General features: G+C 32.8%; 1 protein-coding gene across 5 annotated transcripts in view; it reads left to right on the top strand.

Moving 5' to 3' along the window:
- The window catches only part of EPHA5 (EPH receptor A5), a 347,504-nt gene that overhangs the window by 274,542 nt on the left and 51,488 nt on the right, over positions 1 to 21,474 (top strand). For 3 of the 5 annotated variants that reach the window (XM_077848176.1, XM_077848178.1, XM_077848177.1), the window contains exon 9: positions 15,477 to 15,542. The exons of the other annotated variants lie outside the window; for them this stretch is intronic. In XM_077848176.1, coding sequence (XP_077704302.1) covers positions 15,477 to 15,542 — 66 coding nt within the window. The remainder of the gene's footprint in view (positions 1 to 15,476; positions 15,543 to 21,474) is intronic. 5 annotated transcript variants of the gene reach the window in all.

Genomic DNA, 21,474 nt, shown 5'->3' with positions numbered 1-21,474 from the left:
TCATGGTCATTATTGAGTTCTCTTGAGTTAAGGTAGATCTAAAGGAGAAAGATGGGTTAAACTTCATCACAGGTTGTTTGTTTTTGTCTCCTCTTCACACCACCACATACATCTTGAAAGACAAGATGTCAAGGTGGCAAAGTGGGACCTGTTTGTGGTGATTAGTGAAGGAAAGATGTTTTTTTTTAGGTTCTTAGACCAACAATATAATTCCTTTTCAGGGTCCCTCCAGACTGAACATTCCATAGGATTCAAATATTCTCATGTATCTCACAAACACCTCTTCTCTCCCCTCCCAGAGCTCTCCATGCTTCTGACATCTGGAAATCCTACTGCTGCTTTGACATTTCTATGCCTGTTTCATTGATTTTCTTGAAGCAAATTTGATAGGCATTGTTTAAACCAATAGATAATATATACAGTGTGCCAACATTAAAAAAATATATGCTGAGTTTCAACTGAAGTCATGTAACTTTGCTTTAGTATTTTAATTGTTTAATATTTTGACTGTTTAATACAAAGAGATACCTGGTACAAAATACGGAGAAATAGTACAGGTAAGAATGTAAAGGTAATCATACAGCCAATCATAGAGCAAATATTTGAGCAAACATCTTTAAAAATATGTAGGAATATAAAATTAAGTGAAAAATTGTATATGTTAATATTATTTTTTTCTTAGCCTTCTAGAATCCTTACCACAAATCCTCACTGCTAAAGTTGTTTGAGAGATCTTCATATGCCAATAACATACTACTTTTCTAAGAATACCAAGTTCAGCACAAATATTTAAGCAGTGTAGATATTAAATCTGTAAAATTATTCTGATTTTCCTAAAATTTTTAACAGTGTAATTGCCAGAATGTCAATCTATAGGTCCAGTCTTCCTCAGAAAACTTTTAAGATGAAATTTACCATGCAAATGACTAATTTCTGTCTCATCATGCCAAAGATGATGTAAAAATCCAATAAGTTATCCTCAAATCAGCATGAATTCAGTATGTACATAAGTGATATTGACCATTGTTTATATATAAATTTTGATAAGACAAATATATGATAAATCAGAATTCTACATTTGTATGACTTACATGTTTTCTAGTACATAAGGACCTCTTGATTTATTTTGATGTCACTATCTGACTCTCTGATCTAGTCCTATTCCAGCTATTTCAAATGTACATATTGTGGTCTTCTAGATTTATCTCTTCTCTAGCCATTTGTAATATCATGGGACAGCATAAACCCAGGCTTTCCTGGAACCCTAAAAATCTATAGTTGATCATTTCAAACCTGTGCTATTTGTACCATCACTCTCTAGCTCCAATGGGAAAATACTTTTTCTTTGTAGTTTTATAATATAGTCATTATAGATCTTTTGACGCCAAATGCTTGTATTTTTTCATCATTTGAAAATTAATTTAAACCTTTGGTTGCTGGATATTAACCAATGTAGCATTCCTTTTTATTTAATATTTATTTATTTTTAATCGAAGTGTCATTGATGTGCCTGCCACACACTATTATACTAGTGTCAGGTACACAATATAGTAAACCAACAACTATATATATTATGAAATGTTCACAATGTTCATGTTCACCATACAATATTTTTGACTACATTCCCTATGCTGTGCATTTATTTCATCCTCATGACATTTATTTTATAACTGGATGTTTGTACCTCTTAATCCCCTTCATCTATTTTATCATCCCCAACCGTCTTCCTCTCTGATATTTTGAATGTCTATTTTACCATCCAGTGTTTTTCTGCCCAAGCTCTGAGGCTTCTAAATGTTGATCCCAGAAATTGAGATGTAAAATCCTACGTACATCTCATCTTTCTGGCTGCAACCTGTGTAGTTTGGCCCTTTGTTTCCATCATTTCCCAGTACCAGGGTGATTGAATCCTGCTGCTATGTCTCCAATCCTTTGAAAACCCTCGCTCTTAGAGGACTCCTAAGTAACTCAGTTTGGAAGTCTATCAGAGGATCATCTCAGTACATCATATATCCTGAAGTGGAAATCACTATCAATCCTGCTTCCATCTGCCCACCCATTATATTATAATTCCTTAGACATCAAATATGCAAATTGCTGGATTGCTTTAGCTATGTTCCAACATGTCTTCAACTTTAGATTAATGTCCATTTCCTTAGATGAGCATCCTTAGATATCATTATTTTGACATTCCCAAGGTCTCTTGCTGTCAGCCTTTTCTATAAATTTCAGTCTACATTTAGCACTGCACTTTACATAGTGGGCACAGTTAAGATGATTGTCCTAATATCTTACTAGCTGATATTTTATTTATATTTGCATTTCTTAATTTTCTGATTAAAAACTATAGAGAATATGGAAGACAAAATACAGAAAGAAAATCATATTTATCCACCAGAAGCAATCAATATTCATGTTTTGCACACGTATTAAGATCTTTTTATATATAAGGTTTAATTCATAACTTATAGTTTTATTTGCTATTTTCCTTGACAATATAAAAATATAAAATTTCCTTGTGTGATTAAAAGCATTTTAAAAGTAAATTTTAGTAGATCTTTGATACTCTAATGTCTAACTTTTTCCATATGCTTTTCCTTTGGTATTATTTGTTTCTTTTCTGTTTTTATTGTTATGAGGAGAGGAGTTACTATATCTGTCTTTGATGTCCATAGAATGTATTTGTATAATTCAAAATAAGGATTGATTCATAAGAATATGAATATTTTTAAGATTGTTGATACATAGTGACAAATGGCCCTCCTGAATCATTGTACAAATTACCATTCCTTCCATCAGTGTGTGACATTTCCTGGTGGTTCACAAACTAGCCAGTCTGCTAATTTAACAGGAAAACAATAGTTCTGTATTTTTAATTGCATTTATTTTTGAAATTTAATATGTTTATTAATATATATACAATAACTGTAGGCATCGGCTACTTTATTTTTTTTTTATTTTTTTAAGATTTTATTTATTTATTCATGATAGACATAGAGAGAGAGAGAGGTAGAGACACAGGCAGAGGGAGAAGCAGGCTCCATGCTGGGAGCCCGATGCAGGACTCAATCCCGGGACCCCCAGGATTGCACCCTGGGCCAAAGGCAGGCACCAAACTGCTGAGCCACCCAGGGATCCCCCATCAGCTACTTTATTACCAGTTTCATAAATTATATATACATGCTCTTTACCTATTTAAATTAATGGGATCTTAGTTCTTCATATAGTAAAGATATATTATTAGAAGTGTCAAGTTTTGTTTACTTTTTAGTAATATTTGTTTTGCATGGGATGCAATTGTTAATTTTACCTTTATCTCTACCTTGTAAGTTTAATGCTGATATAGTGATTCAACTCTGAAACAATATTCAACAGCCATAATGGAGGGAGCTAAATAAATCAGAACTTACATATGCTTATTCTTTGATTAGTTTCCTCTTTTTGACCCACTTGTTTTTATTTTATTTTTTTATAATAAATTTATTTTTTATTGGTGTTCAATTTGCCAACATACAGAATAACACCCAGTGCTCATCCCGTCAAGTGCCCCCCTTAGTGCCATCACCCATTCACCTCCACCCCCCGCCCTCCTCCCCTTCCACCACCCCTAGTTCGTTTCCCAGAGTTAGGAGTCTTTATGTTCTGTCTCCCTTTCTGATATTAGTGAAAGGGAATATAAGGGAAGGGAGAAGAAATGTGTGGGAAATATCAGACCCACTTGTTTTAAAATGATATTATTTTTTCATTAAGACAAATGGCTGTTTAAAGCAAATGTTACTATCAGAGCTGTGCTTAAAACATTTTTTTAAGCTGGCAAAATTAACATCACTTTTTTCACAATCTGTCCTTACTTTTAACTCTCTACCTCTCTCAAAACTGCAAATAGTTAAGCACAGACAGGTTAGTCATGAGAGTCACACACTCCCCTCAAATAAGCTTTAGAGATAGACCTGTTTCAGCAGTGAAATGACTGGGATAGAAGAGCTCAGTGGTTACTTTAGGCTTCTACAAATGGAGGTAATTGATGTTTGCTCAGTGATGGCATCATCACACAGAAGAAAGCAACACATGATTCAGTATTTTGTATATCAACACTATTATTGTGTCAGAACAGAACTAAGATGCCAGTTGATTGCAAAGATAAATCTATGTAATTTTCCTTTATTGAACTAGTAAAGATTATTTCTTCTGTGGAAATAAACAAAAAACACCCAAATGAGAACAAGCAAAGACTATTTATTAAGAGATTGCTATAGCAAGGGAATCAACCACCATCACTTGCATCTGGCAGAAACCCAAAGACAGGCAGAGGAGTGTAAATGCTTTGTAATGAAAAGAAGGAAAGGCTTTAGTTTTGCCACGATTGGAAGTTATTGTCATGTGGTAGATGGAAGCGGTCTAACTAGAAATAGAACATCCTGTGGGATTGATTAGAGTAGCATGTTTGACTTCTTCTAGTTGGTCCTAAGTTGGAAGAGTGGATAAAAATTAGGGAAGTTGGTATATATTGATAAAGTCTGGACCAATTGGCCACTCGGGTCAATTACTACAGAGCTTAAATGAAACTATTTTAAATCAGTATCACTTTGATTTTATTCATTTGTGAAATAAACCATATAATTTTGAAGTTAAAGGATAAAAATTGTTTAAGATGAATTTTGTCTTATCAGATAACTTATGAAATAATATATCTTTACAATGTCAGAAAAGTGAGAGATAAGAAAGAAAAAAAGGGGGAATGAGGTTGAGATAGAGGTGAAAAAAAATGCATTTTTAGTGGTTTTAGTAGAAAACTTTTCCTATTACCTACCTATTTGCCAGTTTTTGAGGTCAAATATCAGTTTATAGTATGTCCTACCTATATAATGCCCACAACATCTATTTCTTATTTACTATCTGAGGAAGAAGTTGAGCTTTTAGAAGATTATAACTGAACTGAAGGGAGAGTTCATCCACCAGATGCACAACAAGCCAATAAAAACTTACACTAAGCTTTTGAAGTGAAGAAAGATAGACACAAATTTATTGGTGTGGTTCTATCTGAGAGAGTAGGGAGCTACTGCTTAAAAGTCCTGAACTCCCTGATGGCTTTCAAGTGAGGATTTTAGGGGCAAAGTTTGGTGCAGCAGTCTTCTGAAAATGTGGACACCATTGACTGGAGGCCTAGGAGGTCATGCTAGTAGGTGTTCCTCTGGTCCCTGGAGGTTTGATATGGTTTGTTCCATATCAAAAGACTTGAAATCTAATTTTAATATATAATTATATAATATATATATATAATCTAATTATATATATATATATATATAAATTTCTAACATGAAGAATATATAAATATTCCTTCCCTCTCCACCTTCTGTCCTGAAGTTAACCCAAGAACTTCCCACTAGAAAATGAGTAGTGGGAGTCAAGGGGCAAGGGCCAGGGTCCTCTGGGGCTTGCCCAGCCTATGAGAGCCTGGGTAGGATTGGTTGTGAAGGTGCTGAGCTCATGGCCCCAGACTCCCAACGGCCTCCACCTCCTTTCTGCCCTCAACCCTCCTGGCTCTGGCCCAAAAAGTGATTTATTTGTAAATTATCATGGTTTTCTTCATTAAAATGGCCATTTGTGGACCAAAAAATAATAGGAATATACACACACATATATATATATATATGTATATATATATATATATACATATATATATATATCTTTTTTCATGTTAGAGATTTCATTAGGTATATATATCTTTAAGGTGGTGCTGATTAACTACTTGTCCTACAGCTTCCTTTGAATAATAAGCAATCATTCCTATCCATTGAGCTTCAGCCTACATGTTCTGGCCAGTTGAGCCATCCTTAGGGGTGATATGACCTCTAATGTACATTTTTCCATCTGACCTGACAAGATGGACATTAGCTTCAAAATATAGATACTTGATAAGAGTATGTAGACTAGATATAGTAAAAAGGCATCAGTATTTTATTGACCATATCTAAATTATAGCTTACACATATTTATGTATATATTATATTTATATGCATTTTCATGTATATATAAATGCATATGACATATATAAATGTGTATATATGTGTACAATAATATAGTAGTGACTTTTAGTTCTTTAAATTTGAATAATATAAAAAACATTTAAGCAATGTATGAAAAGGTGAAACTGATTTTTCTGTTCAAAATATCACACTGGAACCACTTTTTGCAAAAGTACTAGGTGTATTGTGTAACCTCTTTTTGTTATGACTCACTAAAATAGATTTTTCTAAACTTGGTGACCTGTAGGGTTTGCTTTTTTAATGGGATTGAATGCTTCTTACTTTCATAGCATGGACATTCTAATAGTGAGACATGTCATTTCAAAATAACATAATTAGTACTATATTTTAAACCATTGGTACAAGAATAGAATAGAGAATATGATTATCTTCACTTTAATGAATACAGAAATATTGTTACAGAAATGTTAAATTTAAGTTAGTGAAGAGAAATTGTATCAGTTCATTGAGTGAAGAGAAATTGTATCAGTTCATTTAGTGTGTGATAAGGAAGGCATATAGGATGAATGCACATGGCATGCCTGGTGCATTGTGACTCTCTAGACCTCTACAAGGCTTTCTACAGCCTCTACCTGTGACCTTCGCCAGCCTAATCCCTATTCCTTTCTACTATTTTTGTCATGAGCTTTCTTATTTACAAACATTATATATGTTTATATATAAGTAATATATATAATATGTAAAATTATATAAACAAATGTGTATGTGGTTCTGATTTACTCCAGCTCAGTGACAGTTTAAAGAAAATCTTTTATGTCAAAATATCTACTTCTTGAAAGCTCTTCTGACAAATCTGTGGCAAAACTGAGCTTTGTTTTCATATAACTTTATGTAAGTCTTTGGTCTAATAATTACAAGGGCAAAATAGAGATGCTGAGTACAGATAATTTGATAGTTTGGTTATTTTGGTTGAGATATTATGACTTCTAATTATTCCAGGAAGCTATTATTGAAATATAGAAGTTCAATAGAGTCTATTGTTAAACATTAAACTTGCCATTAAAAGAAATCTGTAAAGATAGATGTTAGAAAAACAAAATAAAACAAAACAAAACTTGAGGTTTAAAAAGAGAGAGCAGGTCTACGGCCATACCACCCTGAACGCGCCCGATCTCGTCTAAAAAGAGAGAGCAGGATGAAACTTACAGTTACTTAAAAAAATAGTCTTCATTTGTAGATAATATAAATTAACACTGTAAACAAATTGCAGAATTATTTAAGGTACTTACCAGAGAACAAATTGTTTTTAAGCACCTCTAGGCACTTCAGAAGTTTTTATTAACATGCAGACAATTAATATGCTAATTATGAACCTTTCCCTTTGTATTCATAAAACAAATTGCCCTAAGAATGTTATAAGGCACATCATTCAACACAACAAGTATTTATTGAGTACCTATTGGATCAGTGGTTGTCAAACGGGAGGAAATTCAGAATCCAAGCTTTTGAAAAATAATGATACCTGGGATCCCACAACTAAGCTATTTTGATTTAATTGTTCTAGGTTGAGCCCTGTTGATTCTTTTTTGGTATTTGTTGGTTTAAATATCATCCGTTGCTTTAATCCCTAGGTAGGTTTAGAATCATTGCATACTGTGAATAGAAAGTTGTTTTTATATAATTCCTTATTCTGAAAGCACAGCACATAGATTGTTAGTAAATGTTTGCTAATAAGGAGAATCATTGTGTCTATTACTGCAACAAAAAGTGTACAAAAGGTGGTTAATATTTGGTGAAATTCACTTTGAGTGCCTAAATATACACTGGAATAAGCAGACTGAATAAATCTAACATGTTCAATAACATTTGCTAGCTGCATCAATGCCTTGAACTGTGCATTCATGGAAGAAGAACTTGTTTTATAATGATCTTGGGCCCATTAGAATGATTAAAAGAAATACAGCAAATCTTCATTAAGGTATAGCTTGGGAAATAGATCAATTGAAATGTCGTCTAAAGATAAATCCTCTGAAGCTTTCTTTCTACTTTCATGTAGTGTGTGATATCCCTGGGTCCTAATAGTTGTTTCCAGAGTAAGAAAAAGGACAGTTCCTGATTCCAAAGTTAAAGCCAGTTAGTTTTTTGGTTTGCTTGCTTTTGTGACTTCATCCTTCAGGAAAGGGATGGCTGCACCTGGCACACTTAGATCTGTAGAATTTGGGGTTTTGCTTTTATTTTAGAAATCCTTGAAATGTGTATAATTTATTTAGGTCAGTCACTTATATGATTTGAACTCTATTTTATACATGCATTTGACTAATAGTAGAGTTTGGGTCATTAAGTAATTTTATGACATCTATCCTTTCATACTTCCAAACAAAATTTGATATATTTTGCTACAGTAAAGGCTAGACCCATATACAGGCATTTTAGGTGCTATATGTAATTGTGAGTTAATCTATCCACTTTTTAACATAATAGCAAGCTATTGATAGAGGAAGAAGGAAAGGTCTGTTGCAGAGCTGTCCATGACAACATGTGAAGTTTTCAACAGAGAAGAGAGGAATGTGGCTGTGGGAGTGGTTGGAGGGAAAGGACCTGGAAGATGTGAAAGGAATTGGGCTTCCAATGCAGTATAATGCAGTAACTGGTGCCCCCATATGACCTCCACAGCTTGGGTTCAGGTGCGATCTTGGGAAAACTGCTTCTTCTTTGAGTCTCAGAACCCTCAGCCCTAAGATGAATATACTAATAGGACATTTCTGGCTTGAAAGAGGAAATACAAGAAAAAAGCAAATGTGTTGGAAAGATACTCCTTTTGTGTTTGTGCTATACTCTCACACTACTACCATACTCACAATGCTTCTGATACCAGGTATGTGGGTTTTGTTTGTTTTTCCATGCCAAGCAATTCTCAATGACATCAGCTGGGTGGACTGCAATTCAATTCAATTCTGACAGGACCTGGAGTTGGCACCACAGGGTAAGGGCTCAATCCTACAAGGCTGCCCTCTATTTCAGACAGCAATCACAAGTAGTCTGTCCCTGGGTGCACACAGCTTCTGTTCTACACTCAGGGGTTCTCATGACCTGTTTCCTTGAGTTCGATCATTTGCTAGAACAGGTCACAAAACTCTGGAAACATTTACTTACATCTACTAGTTTATTATATAATAAATGATATGATGAAGGGTACAGATGAATAGCCAGTTGAAGAGATACATAGGGCAAGGCCTAAAAGGGTCTAATTGCAAAATCCTGAAGCTCATGGAGTTGAGGTGCATCACCCTCCTGGTGTGTGGATGTGTTCACTAAACTGGAAGCTCTCTGAACTCTGGACTCGGGATTTTTATAGAGGCTTCATCGTGTAGACATGATTGATCATTAACTCCATTTCTAGCCCTTCTCTTCTCTCTGGAGAATGAGGGGTATGATTGAAAATTCTATACTTCTACTCATGACCTAGATGTTTCTGCTGATCAGCCTCCATCCAGGAGACTGACAAGAATCACCTTATTAGTACAAAAGACATTCCTCTTTTTTCAGATTTTATTTATTCATGAGAGAGAGAGAGAGAGGCAGAGACACAGGCAGAGGGAAAAGCAGCTCCCTGCAGAGACCCCGATGTGGCATTCAACCCCAGGACTGCAGGATCACACCCTGAGCAAAAGGCAGATGCTCAACCACTGATCCACCCAGGCGTCCCACAAAAGACATTCCTAACACCCAGGGAATTCCAAGAGATTTAGAAGCTTTGTGTCAAGAACCAGAATAAAAGACCAAATATTAGAACAAGATATGCTCTTTGTGATGTGATTACCAGGAAATTACAAGAGTTTTAGGAGCTCTGTGCCAGGAACTGGAGTCAAAGAATAAATATTGGAACAAAAGATTCTCCTGGCACCCATATCTATAAGGTTTTAGGAATTCTGTTTTGGAAGAATATACTATACTGATATTATATATACTATATATAGAATATATATAATATAATATAATATACTATACTATACTGTTTTGGAAGTAGATACTATAAATATATATTTCTCATTATTTCACAGCAAGATATGAGAATGACAGGCTTGGAACTTGATAAGACTCAAAGATCCACTGATGTTTCAAAACCCATCTATCAGTGATTCTTGCTTAGGTATGACAATTGTTAGTAAAGCATGTTAGGAGGTAAAAGGAAGGCACCTATAATTGTTGGTGAGGGATAAAAAGCTCTATAGTGAGAAAGAAACAGAGAACTAGAAAAGAAGTTTGGAAAAATTACTGCGTATAATGATATCCTATTCCAATGTGTCTAGACTATGACTTGGAAATAGTGATTGAGTTGCACATATAAATCCCTGATTTATAGATGTGGTATTTCCCTCAGTTACTCAAAAACACAATTCAATAAAATAAAAATAAAAAGTACTTTATAACCATTTTGCATTATCTTCTCTTTATGGTGGAATAATTTTATGCCTTTGTGCCAGAAGCATGGGGAATGAAGAGTAGAGTTTGGGAGCCATATACCTTATAATCATGCTTTTTATCCCTTGCTCAGTATTTGCAAAAAATTTCTGCAAAATTTTAGCCTGGCTTCATCAGGTTATCAGTACAAAATCTTAGAAGAGGGAATTAAGATACAGATGCAAAAGATACTGCATTATAAGATTTTTAAAAATCTATAAAATGATCAACACTGTCAATGTCGATTATCAGTGAACAATGTCCTCAGCTTCTTCTGTTATAAATACATGTTACATATTGATATTATTTTCATCATTTAAAATTGTTAGATGGGATCCCTGGGTGGCGCAGCGGTTTGGCACCTGCCTTTGGCCCAGGGCGCGATCCTGGAGACCTGGGATTGAATCCCACGTCGGGCTCCCGGTGCATGGAGCCTGCTTCTTCCTCTGCCTGTGTCTCTGCCTCTCTCTCTCTCTCTGTGACTATCATAAATAAATAAAAATAAAAATAAAAATTAAAAAAAAAATAAAAATAAAATAAAATAAAATTGTTAGAGTGTAAATGACAGTATATTTTGATAAACCTCATAACTGGAAATTATTTAAATAATTTGTTTCACTTTCTTAAGATTATAAAGTGAAATATCCACAAAAATTGAAATCAAAGAAAATTAAAATTGCCCCATGATTCTAATAACATTCTAACAATAGCTCTCAATAAAACATTTTTGTCATGATTTTATTTGTCTGCACACTAATTAAAAATATATCTGTGTGTGTGTGTATACATATATATATATATATATATATAATCATATTGATTTTCACTGCATCAGAGTCCACAAAAGCATTTCGTTTACTTCAAAATATTCATTAGTTATTAAATTCCTTCAATTTGACCAGCCTCATGCATATTTTCTGCACCTCACTCTTTGTCCTAAGACCAGATTATTATAATAATATCAGTTTCAAAACTTCTCAAGTTTCTGTGGCCTGGGACAATGCAAAGAGCTTCACACATACTATGAAAACTCATTTTTCAAAACTTCATTATGTGGTTCTTGTCTCATTTACGTCCCTGCCTGGTTTACCCAAAAATCCATATAGTAATGGATACATCCAGGACTGCTCCTATTTTGACTAAAAACCCCACGATCTTAATTCTTTAGCTTCACAATGGTGTCAGAAGGTGAGAACTTTTTTATTGCTCTTTGATAGGTTTTGGAGGATTGCTTTCTAAAGGCCTGGTGACACTTTTCTGGGTGGACTAAGCGCTACTCTGTTTTCCCTAACACTGAGTACCACCAGTTGTTTTTGTTGTTGTTTATTTAAAATGGATAAACTACAGAGTCTCTTTGTTTTCTTCTTTTTAATTTTCTTTTTAACCAATAAACTGAAAATATTTGTTACCTAATTAAAGTACCTGTTTTATGAAATTACTCTTTCTGCTTTTCTCTCATTTATCTATTAGGATTTTAGTGTTTTTCTTATCTGCTTGTATGATCTCTTGTTTAAGAATTTAAATCATTTATCCATAGCCTGTAGTCTTGGTTCTCTGATCTAGTATCTTTGAGAATTTCTTCCCTAGGGTTATAATCACCTTGCTTTGGTAGGAGGGAGGTTATCTTACTTACACTGACACACTTCATGCATATATTGATCAACTCTGTGTAAGTCCAGGCTAAAGTAATTTTATTTGAATCTTCCTTGGGTCTGGAAAGCTTCTGTTATCATATTTTAATCTTCCGAAGGACAAATCGAAATATCTTGTTAAAACAAAGGCCAACAGTTTTTTTTTATTATAAGACTGGAAAAGCTAAACTATTTTCAACTTGGATAATAATGATCTTGTTTTGACTGCATGCAGTTCCTTACAGCTTTCCAGGTGCCACAAAAAAGGAGAATGCAGATGTGCCCTGTGTGGAGCCATAGCTCATAGAAATTAGATTGGATGCTATTTCTAGCACACTTTGGTTTCTATTTCTGAATTATCTCTGAGGCTTGTAAGCATGTTCAACTTGTACTTCAAGTATTTATTGATTAAGGAAAGAGCATGTAAGCCATCTGTGCTGAGGTGTTACTGTGACAGCATCCTCACGGTTTATTTTAAAAGATTTACTTAGGAGGTTACTCTTACACTTCAGATATTCATAGAAAAGGAACTTCAGCTTTAATCTTATTAATAACATAATAATGCATAGAATGCTGTGATCATCAAATCCTTAGAAAATATATTTTATGGAATTGATTTTTTTAATTGCATTAACCATTCTGTATTTATATGAGTCAGTCTCAATATAATCAGCTATTTAGTTATATTATAAATGGAAATACTTAGTATGATAATATTATATGGATCATGAAAAAAATAATTCCTCTGAGATAATAAGAATCTAGTCTATCATTTTGATTATGATATTACTGGGAGTAAATAGCTACTGCTTTTCTCACAAAATATATGATATGCCAGATCCTGATCTAAGTGAATATATATATTCTCTCACTTCATTTTCACAAAACTGTTGAGATAGGATCTGTTATTATTCCTGTTTTATAGCTGTCAGCTGAAACACAAAGAGGTTAACTAATTTACCCAAGGTAATTTATTTATTTCATCTTAAAACAAGTCAGACACTTTCAGTGCAAAATCTAAAACAAGGACTCAGAAAAATATAGAAGTGCAAGCATTTGATTTTACATGATTTCATATTTTCATTAAAGTTTATTAAAACTTTAAATTAAAATTCTAGTGATAAGTAAGGTGATGTCAGTTCTTCAAGACTAAAATTGGGGGATATGCTGTTACAGAGAATAGTATGTGTATGTGTGTGTGTGTGTGTGTGTCTGCATTAACTTGTACAACAAAAACCGTATTATAATTTTTCAAATTAGGATGACTGAAACAATATTATTTTTTGAATCATTAGTGTGTTTTTTGAGTCTCAGAACACAGGCCGAGTATTAAATCCTGTTGGGTAATGGCAAACCACAGTGACATTATCACCTTCCTAAACACAGCTGTACATGAGCTTATAAACTCTGTACCCTCAACCAGACATATGTTTGTACTTTATTAGGAGATTACATCATCCTTTTTTTCATCATTGAAAAGTTATCAGATACATTAGTTATCAATTACTATTTATTAATTATTTATTAAGTTGGAACTGTGCTGTTTGAAATTAACACATATACGCAAACCTGCCACATTAATAACTAACAGTAAATTGAGATTATTGTGCTGTAGTTAACTACCAATTACAGTAAAAAAATTGACTACTTACTGGTGCTATTTATTTTGTTTAAACTGTGAAGAAAAAGAAAAGCTCAAAGAATCATCCTCATCTTGGGAAACTAATAGCCTAAGAAATGAGGAAGGCAAACATTCTTTAAGGGCAGAGAGTCAATGTGTTCGGTTCTGCGGGCCCTACATTCTCTGCCACAACTAGTCCACTGTGTCATAATAGCACTAAACAAGCCACATACAAGTAATGAGTATGTGTGTTCCCACAATACCCTATTTCCAAAAATTAATTACAGATTTGGTTCATGGGCTGTAGTTTGCCAAACTCTCATCTGAGTGCTGATACAACAAAAACAGAAAAGTTAATTTATATAAGAGATCAGTAAGTGTTTAAGATATTAATGAAATAATATGATTATAAAGAAATACATTAATATCTGCCAAAGTACTTCACAGATGTTCTAACTACTCTTTAAGTGTTTTAACATTTTGATAAACTTTAACTTTGAATTTCATTATCTCTACAGTGAAATAATTTTAAGGCATATTTTTTAAAATGTATTATAACAAATAGTCAAAAGGAAACAAATGTCATAGTGGCCATTTTTATTTACTAGGATTCCATTTTAGTGACAGCCAAATTCTCCGACAATCAGTAGCCCTAAAAATTAAAACATCGTCGGTTTTCAAAAAAAATATGTATATACACATATATGGAACATTCTCTACTTTTCTTTTGAAAAAGAGACCTTTTGGAATTTGATTTGGAAATACTTTTCTAACTTTGTTAGCATTTCCAAATTTGTTGTATGTTTATATTTTATTTTCTTCTCCTTATTTGTTGTAAAATAGAGTAGATACATTTCAAGTAATTACAATTCAAAATAGATTTTAGACAAAACCCTAGGCCTGCTGGTTTATGTATCATTGCTGAGCTCATTTCGCAGTTCTCTTGAAATCACTAGAAATGCTATTCATAAAGTATACTGGCAAGTGAATGCATTGAAGCACTAAATAACTTCTATGTTATATTTTGCGATCAGTTTATGTGGTTTCTAAGGATAAGGTGCATTTTATTAAACAATTTACTTGGTATTTTCTGGATTTTTTATGAATATGTGGCTAATTTGAAAGATTCATAAATGTTGCAATATCCAGAAAAATGCATGTATTATATATAGTTTGCTTTTTTAATATGGCAATAGCTCTACAAATATATATTTGGAGAGGCATTTTTTAAGTTGAATATATAAACAAATTGATAGTTTTCTATAGGTGATTGGAGAAGCCACGTAAGCATAACAATTTAATAGGTTGTGATAAATAATGCCAGTAGCATATGAAATCAGTGGGTCAAATTAGCAGGACGTTATTCTCCCTCCTAAATTTGTAGGCTCTATGCAAACATGTATTTAAAGGACAATTTAGCAAGTCTTCTGAGTATAAATTTTGCAGGGATTTCTGAGGAAAGATGTATTTTAAATGGACTTACATCTTTATTTGTATGTCTATCTTAATTGCATAATCAAATGCATTGGCTCATTATATTTCCTACTGAATAAGCATTTTAAGTAAAATAAAAATAACTAATATAGCTCTGTATTGCTTAAATCCATAAAATGCTTTTTAATTTGAAAGGCATTGTGGAATAAATTTAATTGTGATACATTTAGGGATTTTTGCTTTTGAAAAGCAAAGCAGACACCTGTCTAAATTCATAGTGTCTTTATGCTATAAGGGAGTGGGATCTCTTCCTTATCTTGGGCTCTCTTGTTTGCTTTTCAGTTGCTGCGAGTGTGGCTGTGGAAGGGCTTCTTCCCTGTGCGCTGTTGCCCATCCAAGCCTAATATGGTTAGTGTTCCCCTCCCACTTTCACTCCTATGTAATGTCCCACCTCTATGTATTATCGTCAACATTCCTTTTTTTTTTTTCTCCATTTGTGTACATTTTAACAGTTAGTGCACCAGTTATGCCTCAAAGAAGAGTAGATTGAAACTGATTCCCAAAGGGGAATCTTGGATAATAGATAATTTCAAATAAAATATACATATAGCATATCATCCTTATGTCAAGCATTCATACTTCTCTTCTGAAGCTTTTACTGTGGTCCTGATTTAAATCAGAAGTTGTAAGATTGTAGCATCTGTTTTACATTTAACATGTTGCTGTTGTTTGTTGTTCCATTAAGATTAAAATCGTATCATGTATGGAAGTGGGATACTACTTCTTGGTGAAATGCTGTTTCAGGTGAAATCACCATTTCTCTCTCCCAGAACCATGGAATGACTGTAACTTAACTGGGATCTTCTATTTTTTAATTATCATTGTGGATACACGTGGCATTGGAGAATAGAACCACATGTAATTCTAAATGGTTTGTTTAATATTTTTAAGCTTGAATGATTTCAGATCTTAGAAGTGATATTTTTAATTTGATACCAGTGAAGTAAAAAATATGCACATTTTTGGTATCAGTGTCCAAATGGGATAGTCTTAATTACTTACAAATGCAAATCCTAGATATTATATCTGGGTTATACCTATAAAACCATAGGCTAGGAGGAAAGATCAGAGACCTCTATCCACAGATTTAGAGGGACTCCTATACAATAGTGTGCTATCTTGTAAATACTGAAATAATCGAGATAATTTCTTCCCAGATTAATGAGTCTAAATCCCTGCATTATTGTATTGAGATGTTACCTGTAGTCAATGTTTGCCAGGACAAGATTTTCTGAAATACATTTTAGAGAAGTATGTTTCCTTGGGGGCACGTTAATTTGAAACTTGCATTCTAGTAAATTTATTTTTGTTGATTTAAAAAACTGCTGTGAATATGTGTGCATGCGTGTGTACATGTGAGACATGGTGGAATGGGTACCAATGATCTGAGAACAAGAGAAAGTAACAAGCAGATTGAAAAAAATCAGAGATCTTGAAAAAAGTTTTGAGGTTAATATAAAAAGCACAGATTTGTTTCACATGATTTAACTTACTCTTCAAATTCTTTTTTTAGCATGGGTTTTGGTGGCAAACCAAAAAACCCTAAAATTTCGCAATGGCCAAAGTATAATATAAATTGCTTTACATTGTGACTTTTTTAAAAAAAAACGTGCTATGGAAAGGTAAAAACAAGAAAATAATTGCTAAACTGTTCAGGCTACTTGAGTCTCGAGTATAGTTTTTGAAAGAGATATATATCATCACTGATGCAGGATAGGCAAAGTTTGCATCTTGGAAAAAAAGATGGACATCAAGCCTACTTTAAATAAATCTCAAAGATAATCTTAATGCAAGTATAAAAATTTATGAAGACATGATTTAGAAACTATTGGCAAAAACAGAGTTTCGCTAGATTTTAAAGGTTTGATGTTAAAAATAGTACCTTTTTCTACTATACAGTTGGCTTCAGGAAGTTTACAAAATAAGTAAGAGGGAGAGCGGGAGGACAGAATGCTTCCTTCACAAAGAACATATCAAAAATCCTAAGAAAACAGAAACATTTTTCTAATATTTTTCTTCAAATAATGTTAATAATTATAAAGACAGTGAGTGCATTTGTGTGTGTGTGTGTGTGTGTGTGTGTGTGTGTGTGAATGCAGTTATCCAAAATCATTACTGGGAAAGAACAGAAGCTTAAAATGTTTTTATTGTTATGTTTTCCGAAGTTCCATTTTAGAATGGAATTTCAAGTCACTATGAGGTTTCAGCTAAAAATACTGTTCAGATTAAAGCATTGAGGAGAAAACAACCTTTTATAGTGGAAATTAAGAGCTGAGAAGAATAATTTTCCGGATAGAGTCAGCACTGAAATACTGAAATTACTGCAATCTGAAAAATCTTGACCTGAAATCTTGTCACTTAATTCCATATGTATAATCACATCAGTATGAGTCAATTACCACATAAATATTTTCCAAGAAACATTCTATCATCAGCATTTGTGAACAGACATATTTACAATTATAGAGCAAAGTTGTGAGACATTTTGAGGTTTTGAAATCTCACTATTTTTCATTTCTGGGAAGACAACTCATGTATCTTTAGTTTTGACCTTAATGTAATCCAATGCATATAGATTAAAATTACCTCCTGTAAATTCACTGGCTTTTAAAAGTAACTTGACATACTTTATGGAAATCTTAGGGTCTGAAAGGCATAATTTTGAAACCACTGATTGAGAATTTTGATTCTGCAGTTCAACTCTACTTAAGCTTCCTCAATTCTCCAGAGGTGTGAGTTTGTTTTTGGTTTTTTTTCAGAGGAGTGAGTTTTGTTGTGTTACATCTCTCACCAGAAAACCATGCTCCATAATTTTTTTAAATGCATGGCGTACCATTTATAAGTTGACATTGATAATTAGATGTTGCCACCTTTGATCTCAAATTATTTTTCATCACTTGAGTTGTTCACTTTGTGTGCAACTGTACAGTTATATATAATGTTAATATTTAAATATTTTTTCTTCTTTGACTTCAATCTGCCCAATAGTAGAAACTATTTCTGAATGAAAACCAGAAACCTAGATTTTAGATACCTAAGATTGCCTACATTTTTAGCAGAGACAGTTTTTATTGGCCATCTTTGACTTTATGCCATCACAACTGGCTTGAGATTCTAATTATTGTTTCACTTCTCAAAGAAAATTTATTTTTACAAATATCCAGTGTTGAATGAATTGTTTTTTAATGTAAATAAGACACTAATGTGAGTAATTTCTAAAATAACATTATCATTTATCCCTTAATATTCATTTGTGTTTGTTTGCAGAACCCAAAATATGCTTATAGCATAATATTTAAGTCCATCTGAAAGATCCCATGGTCCCAAAGTAGGTTTTTCTTGTATTTCTTAAATTCAAACATATGCCAGACTATTTTCCTCATTCATTAATTTTCATGCTTTTGAGTGTTTTCTTATCACTTACTGCTTTTTCTGAAGTGTTCAAGTGGCAAGGGAAATGGAGTTTTATATTCTGAAAATAGAGGTATTAAAGGTTCATTTTCCTATTCTTTAATTTTTTTTTAGGAAATCAGTCTTTTTTAGAAATTTTTGAAAATATGAATCACAGATACAAGGGACAAACTCTAGCTTCTGTCATAATGCAGAGATTAAGAGCAAAACCTAAACCAAAACAAATTTCTCTGATCAAAAAGGATCACAAATTACATTGAAATATTATCTTGGGGTGCCTGAGTGCGTCAGTCAGTTAAGCATCTGACTCTTGTCAGGTCTTGATCTTAGGTCTGATCTCAGGGACCTGAGTTCAAACCCCACAGTCGGCATGGAGCCTACTTAAAAAACAAAAACAAGACTATCTTAATGTTTCAATGAACAATTTTTCTTTCCCTATATTAACTGAATGTTTCTTAAAAGTTGAAGTAAGCAAATTTTTATTTCCACATACATACAACAGAGATTATTTCATTCATCTTTACATTTCTGCCAAGGAGGAATGTGGAAGTACTAATCCATGTTATAGAGTTAGGAGAAAGACATAGAAAATAAAATTATCCCTTATAATTCTAGACCCCCATTTAAAGTGCTCATAGCAGGCAGATATAAGGCTTGCCTACAATATATAGAGAATATATTAAATTCTGATTGAAAGCTTGCTATATAAAGTACGACAATGAAATGCTCCAAAATCCCTTTTTATAAAACTTGTGAAACCTCAAGGAAGAAATATTATAGATGATATTAACTGGATTTTAAATGAGAAATCCAATAGTCATACTCATGAAATAGTTTAAGAAATAATGGGATATTACCTACTCTCACATTAGAACAAAATTTACTGAAAAAAAAAAAGAGTTTTCACATGTCATACTTTACGGAATGTGTTTTTATGTCAAAATTCTAAGCCAATTAAAATTTAACTCAATATTGAAAAGTCTGCAATTTGTCTCTGAATATTTTGAAGTATTTGAAAGTGTTCAAGTCTTCCTGTTGTTAATTCTAAAATTATTTGAAGAGTTTCCTTATGAGAAATTTACAAATTCATATATCCTATACTATTTTGGAAGGTGTTATTTCAAAGGTTTTCTTTCTTTGTCTTTTAGAATATGGAATTCAAATATGGTAAGGCATAAAATAAGAAAGAATTTAGTGTTTGTTGTTGCCTTTAATCACAGAGTGCTTAGTATCCTGATAGAATGTGAGATGGGAACCTTGCAAGCTATGCCCTCATTTTGTGTAGTATAATCACTCCATTCCCATATCCCATGGAAAGTGTGATTTTCAGCACGAATACATTTCTCTTGAGAAGTATGCTTGAGAATTTTTAGTAAATAATAATAGATCACTCACGTTCTTTGTGTAACTTAAATCTATTTATAAGGTACTCAAAATCATAGTAAGCTGGTATAAAAATGAGGAATATATGAATGAGAGTCAAGGTCTTGCAAGCAATGTAGCTTAAATATCCAAAATTTCACTCACATTCTTTCACTTTCTTTACATTTTCACTCACATTCTTATTGAAGAATTTTGCCCTGTAAAGCAAAACTTAATCTATTGCCAGTATTCATTAGATATATTAATAAGCTGATGTTCATATGCTTCTTTACTTTATGAGGCTGAATTAGCTGCTTTCATTAAAAGTATTTTTACTCAGTTGGAGAGAATCTGTAAGTGAAAAAGTTAAAGTATTTCCTTAGAAGCTGTAACTTACTCTTCTTAAGATACCATCAATAAAATTCTTAAACAAATTATACAGTGGTTGAGGTCATTATTATGTAAGAATATAAGAGTGTGCACATATGGAAAAGGATGGTTTTTAAAGAGGTTTAAATTACAAGATTTTGTTTTCCATAAGTAGAACATATCAACTCTATGTCTGCTACAACCTGTTGCCTTTTTAATATTTTTTCCTTTAGAATATAGGTAAAGCATTTTTTAATCAACCTGGATAATAGAGGGGCAACATAGGAGTTTACTTTTCTGGCATAGGGACTGCACATACTCACGAAATGCAGAACTATTTCTTCTCCCATCATTGCACCCCTCCCCACCTTATTTAGAATTCAGTGGCAAAAAAGTGTTTTTTTGGTTTTTTTTTTTTTTTTTTTTTTTAGTTTTTCTGTAGGCTAATGCAATGGAGAACTCTGAAGCACTGGAAGCTGTAGTTGAACAAGGATATACAATCTCCTTTTTGCTTTCACTCATCTTTCCTTATTGGACATAAGGGTGCAATTTAGTAAATTACTCATTCTGTGCATTGCTTGGTACTCTGGAGGGCTTGACATTCACTCTAATTTATTATCAAATTCTTAATTTACATCCAAGAATTAAATTACACATTGGTACATCCATCCATACATAAAGATTATTGCTTATTCTTTCATGTATTATGGAAATTTCAAATATCCATATTTAAATGTTATGGTTGGGGTTCAGTTTTTAAGATCAGAATTTGTATCATCAAGGATGTGTTATCCAAATTTTCAGGACAAGTATGGAAGAAAATAGACTGATTTCTAAATAACCTATAAAGTCATTATTATATTTATATAATAAGTGTCTCTCTAGGTCTCTTTAATAAACATTAATAAATGAATATTAATTAGGCTACATTTAATGTGATTTCTCATGCCCACCTCTACTATTAAACAGTAAGACAGCACTGTTTTCTAGTAGAACATAAGTATAAATGACAAAAAGATGATACCCCTAATTACAGACACTCCAGATATTTTTAGTACAATGATATCAAAGCTCATTAAAATTGGGATATGGAGCAAAATGAAAAAAAACTGTTTCTTTTTCATTCAGAAAAAAAAAA

This window comes from Canis aureus, chromosome 14, assembly GCF_053574225.1.
Source record: "Canis aureus isolate CA01 chromosome 14, VMU_Caureus_v.1.0, whole genome shotgun sequence".
Taxonomy (NCBI): Eukaryota; Metazoa; Chordata; class Mammalia; order Carnivora; family Canidae; genus Canis; species Canis aureus.
This window is presented reverse-complemented; position numbering and strand designations above follow the sequence as displayed.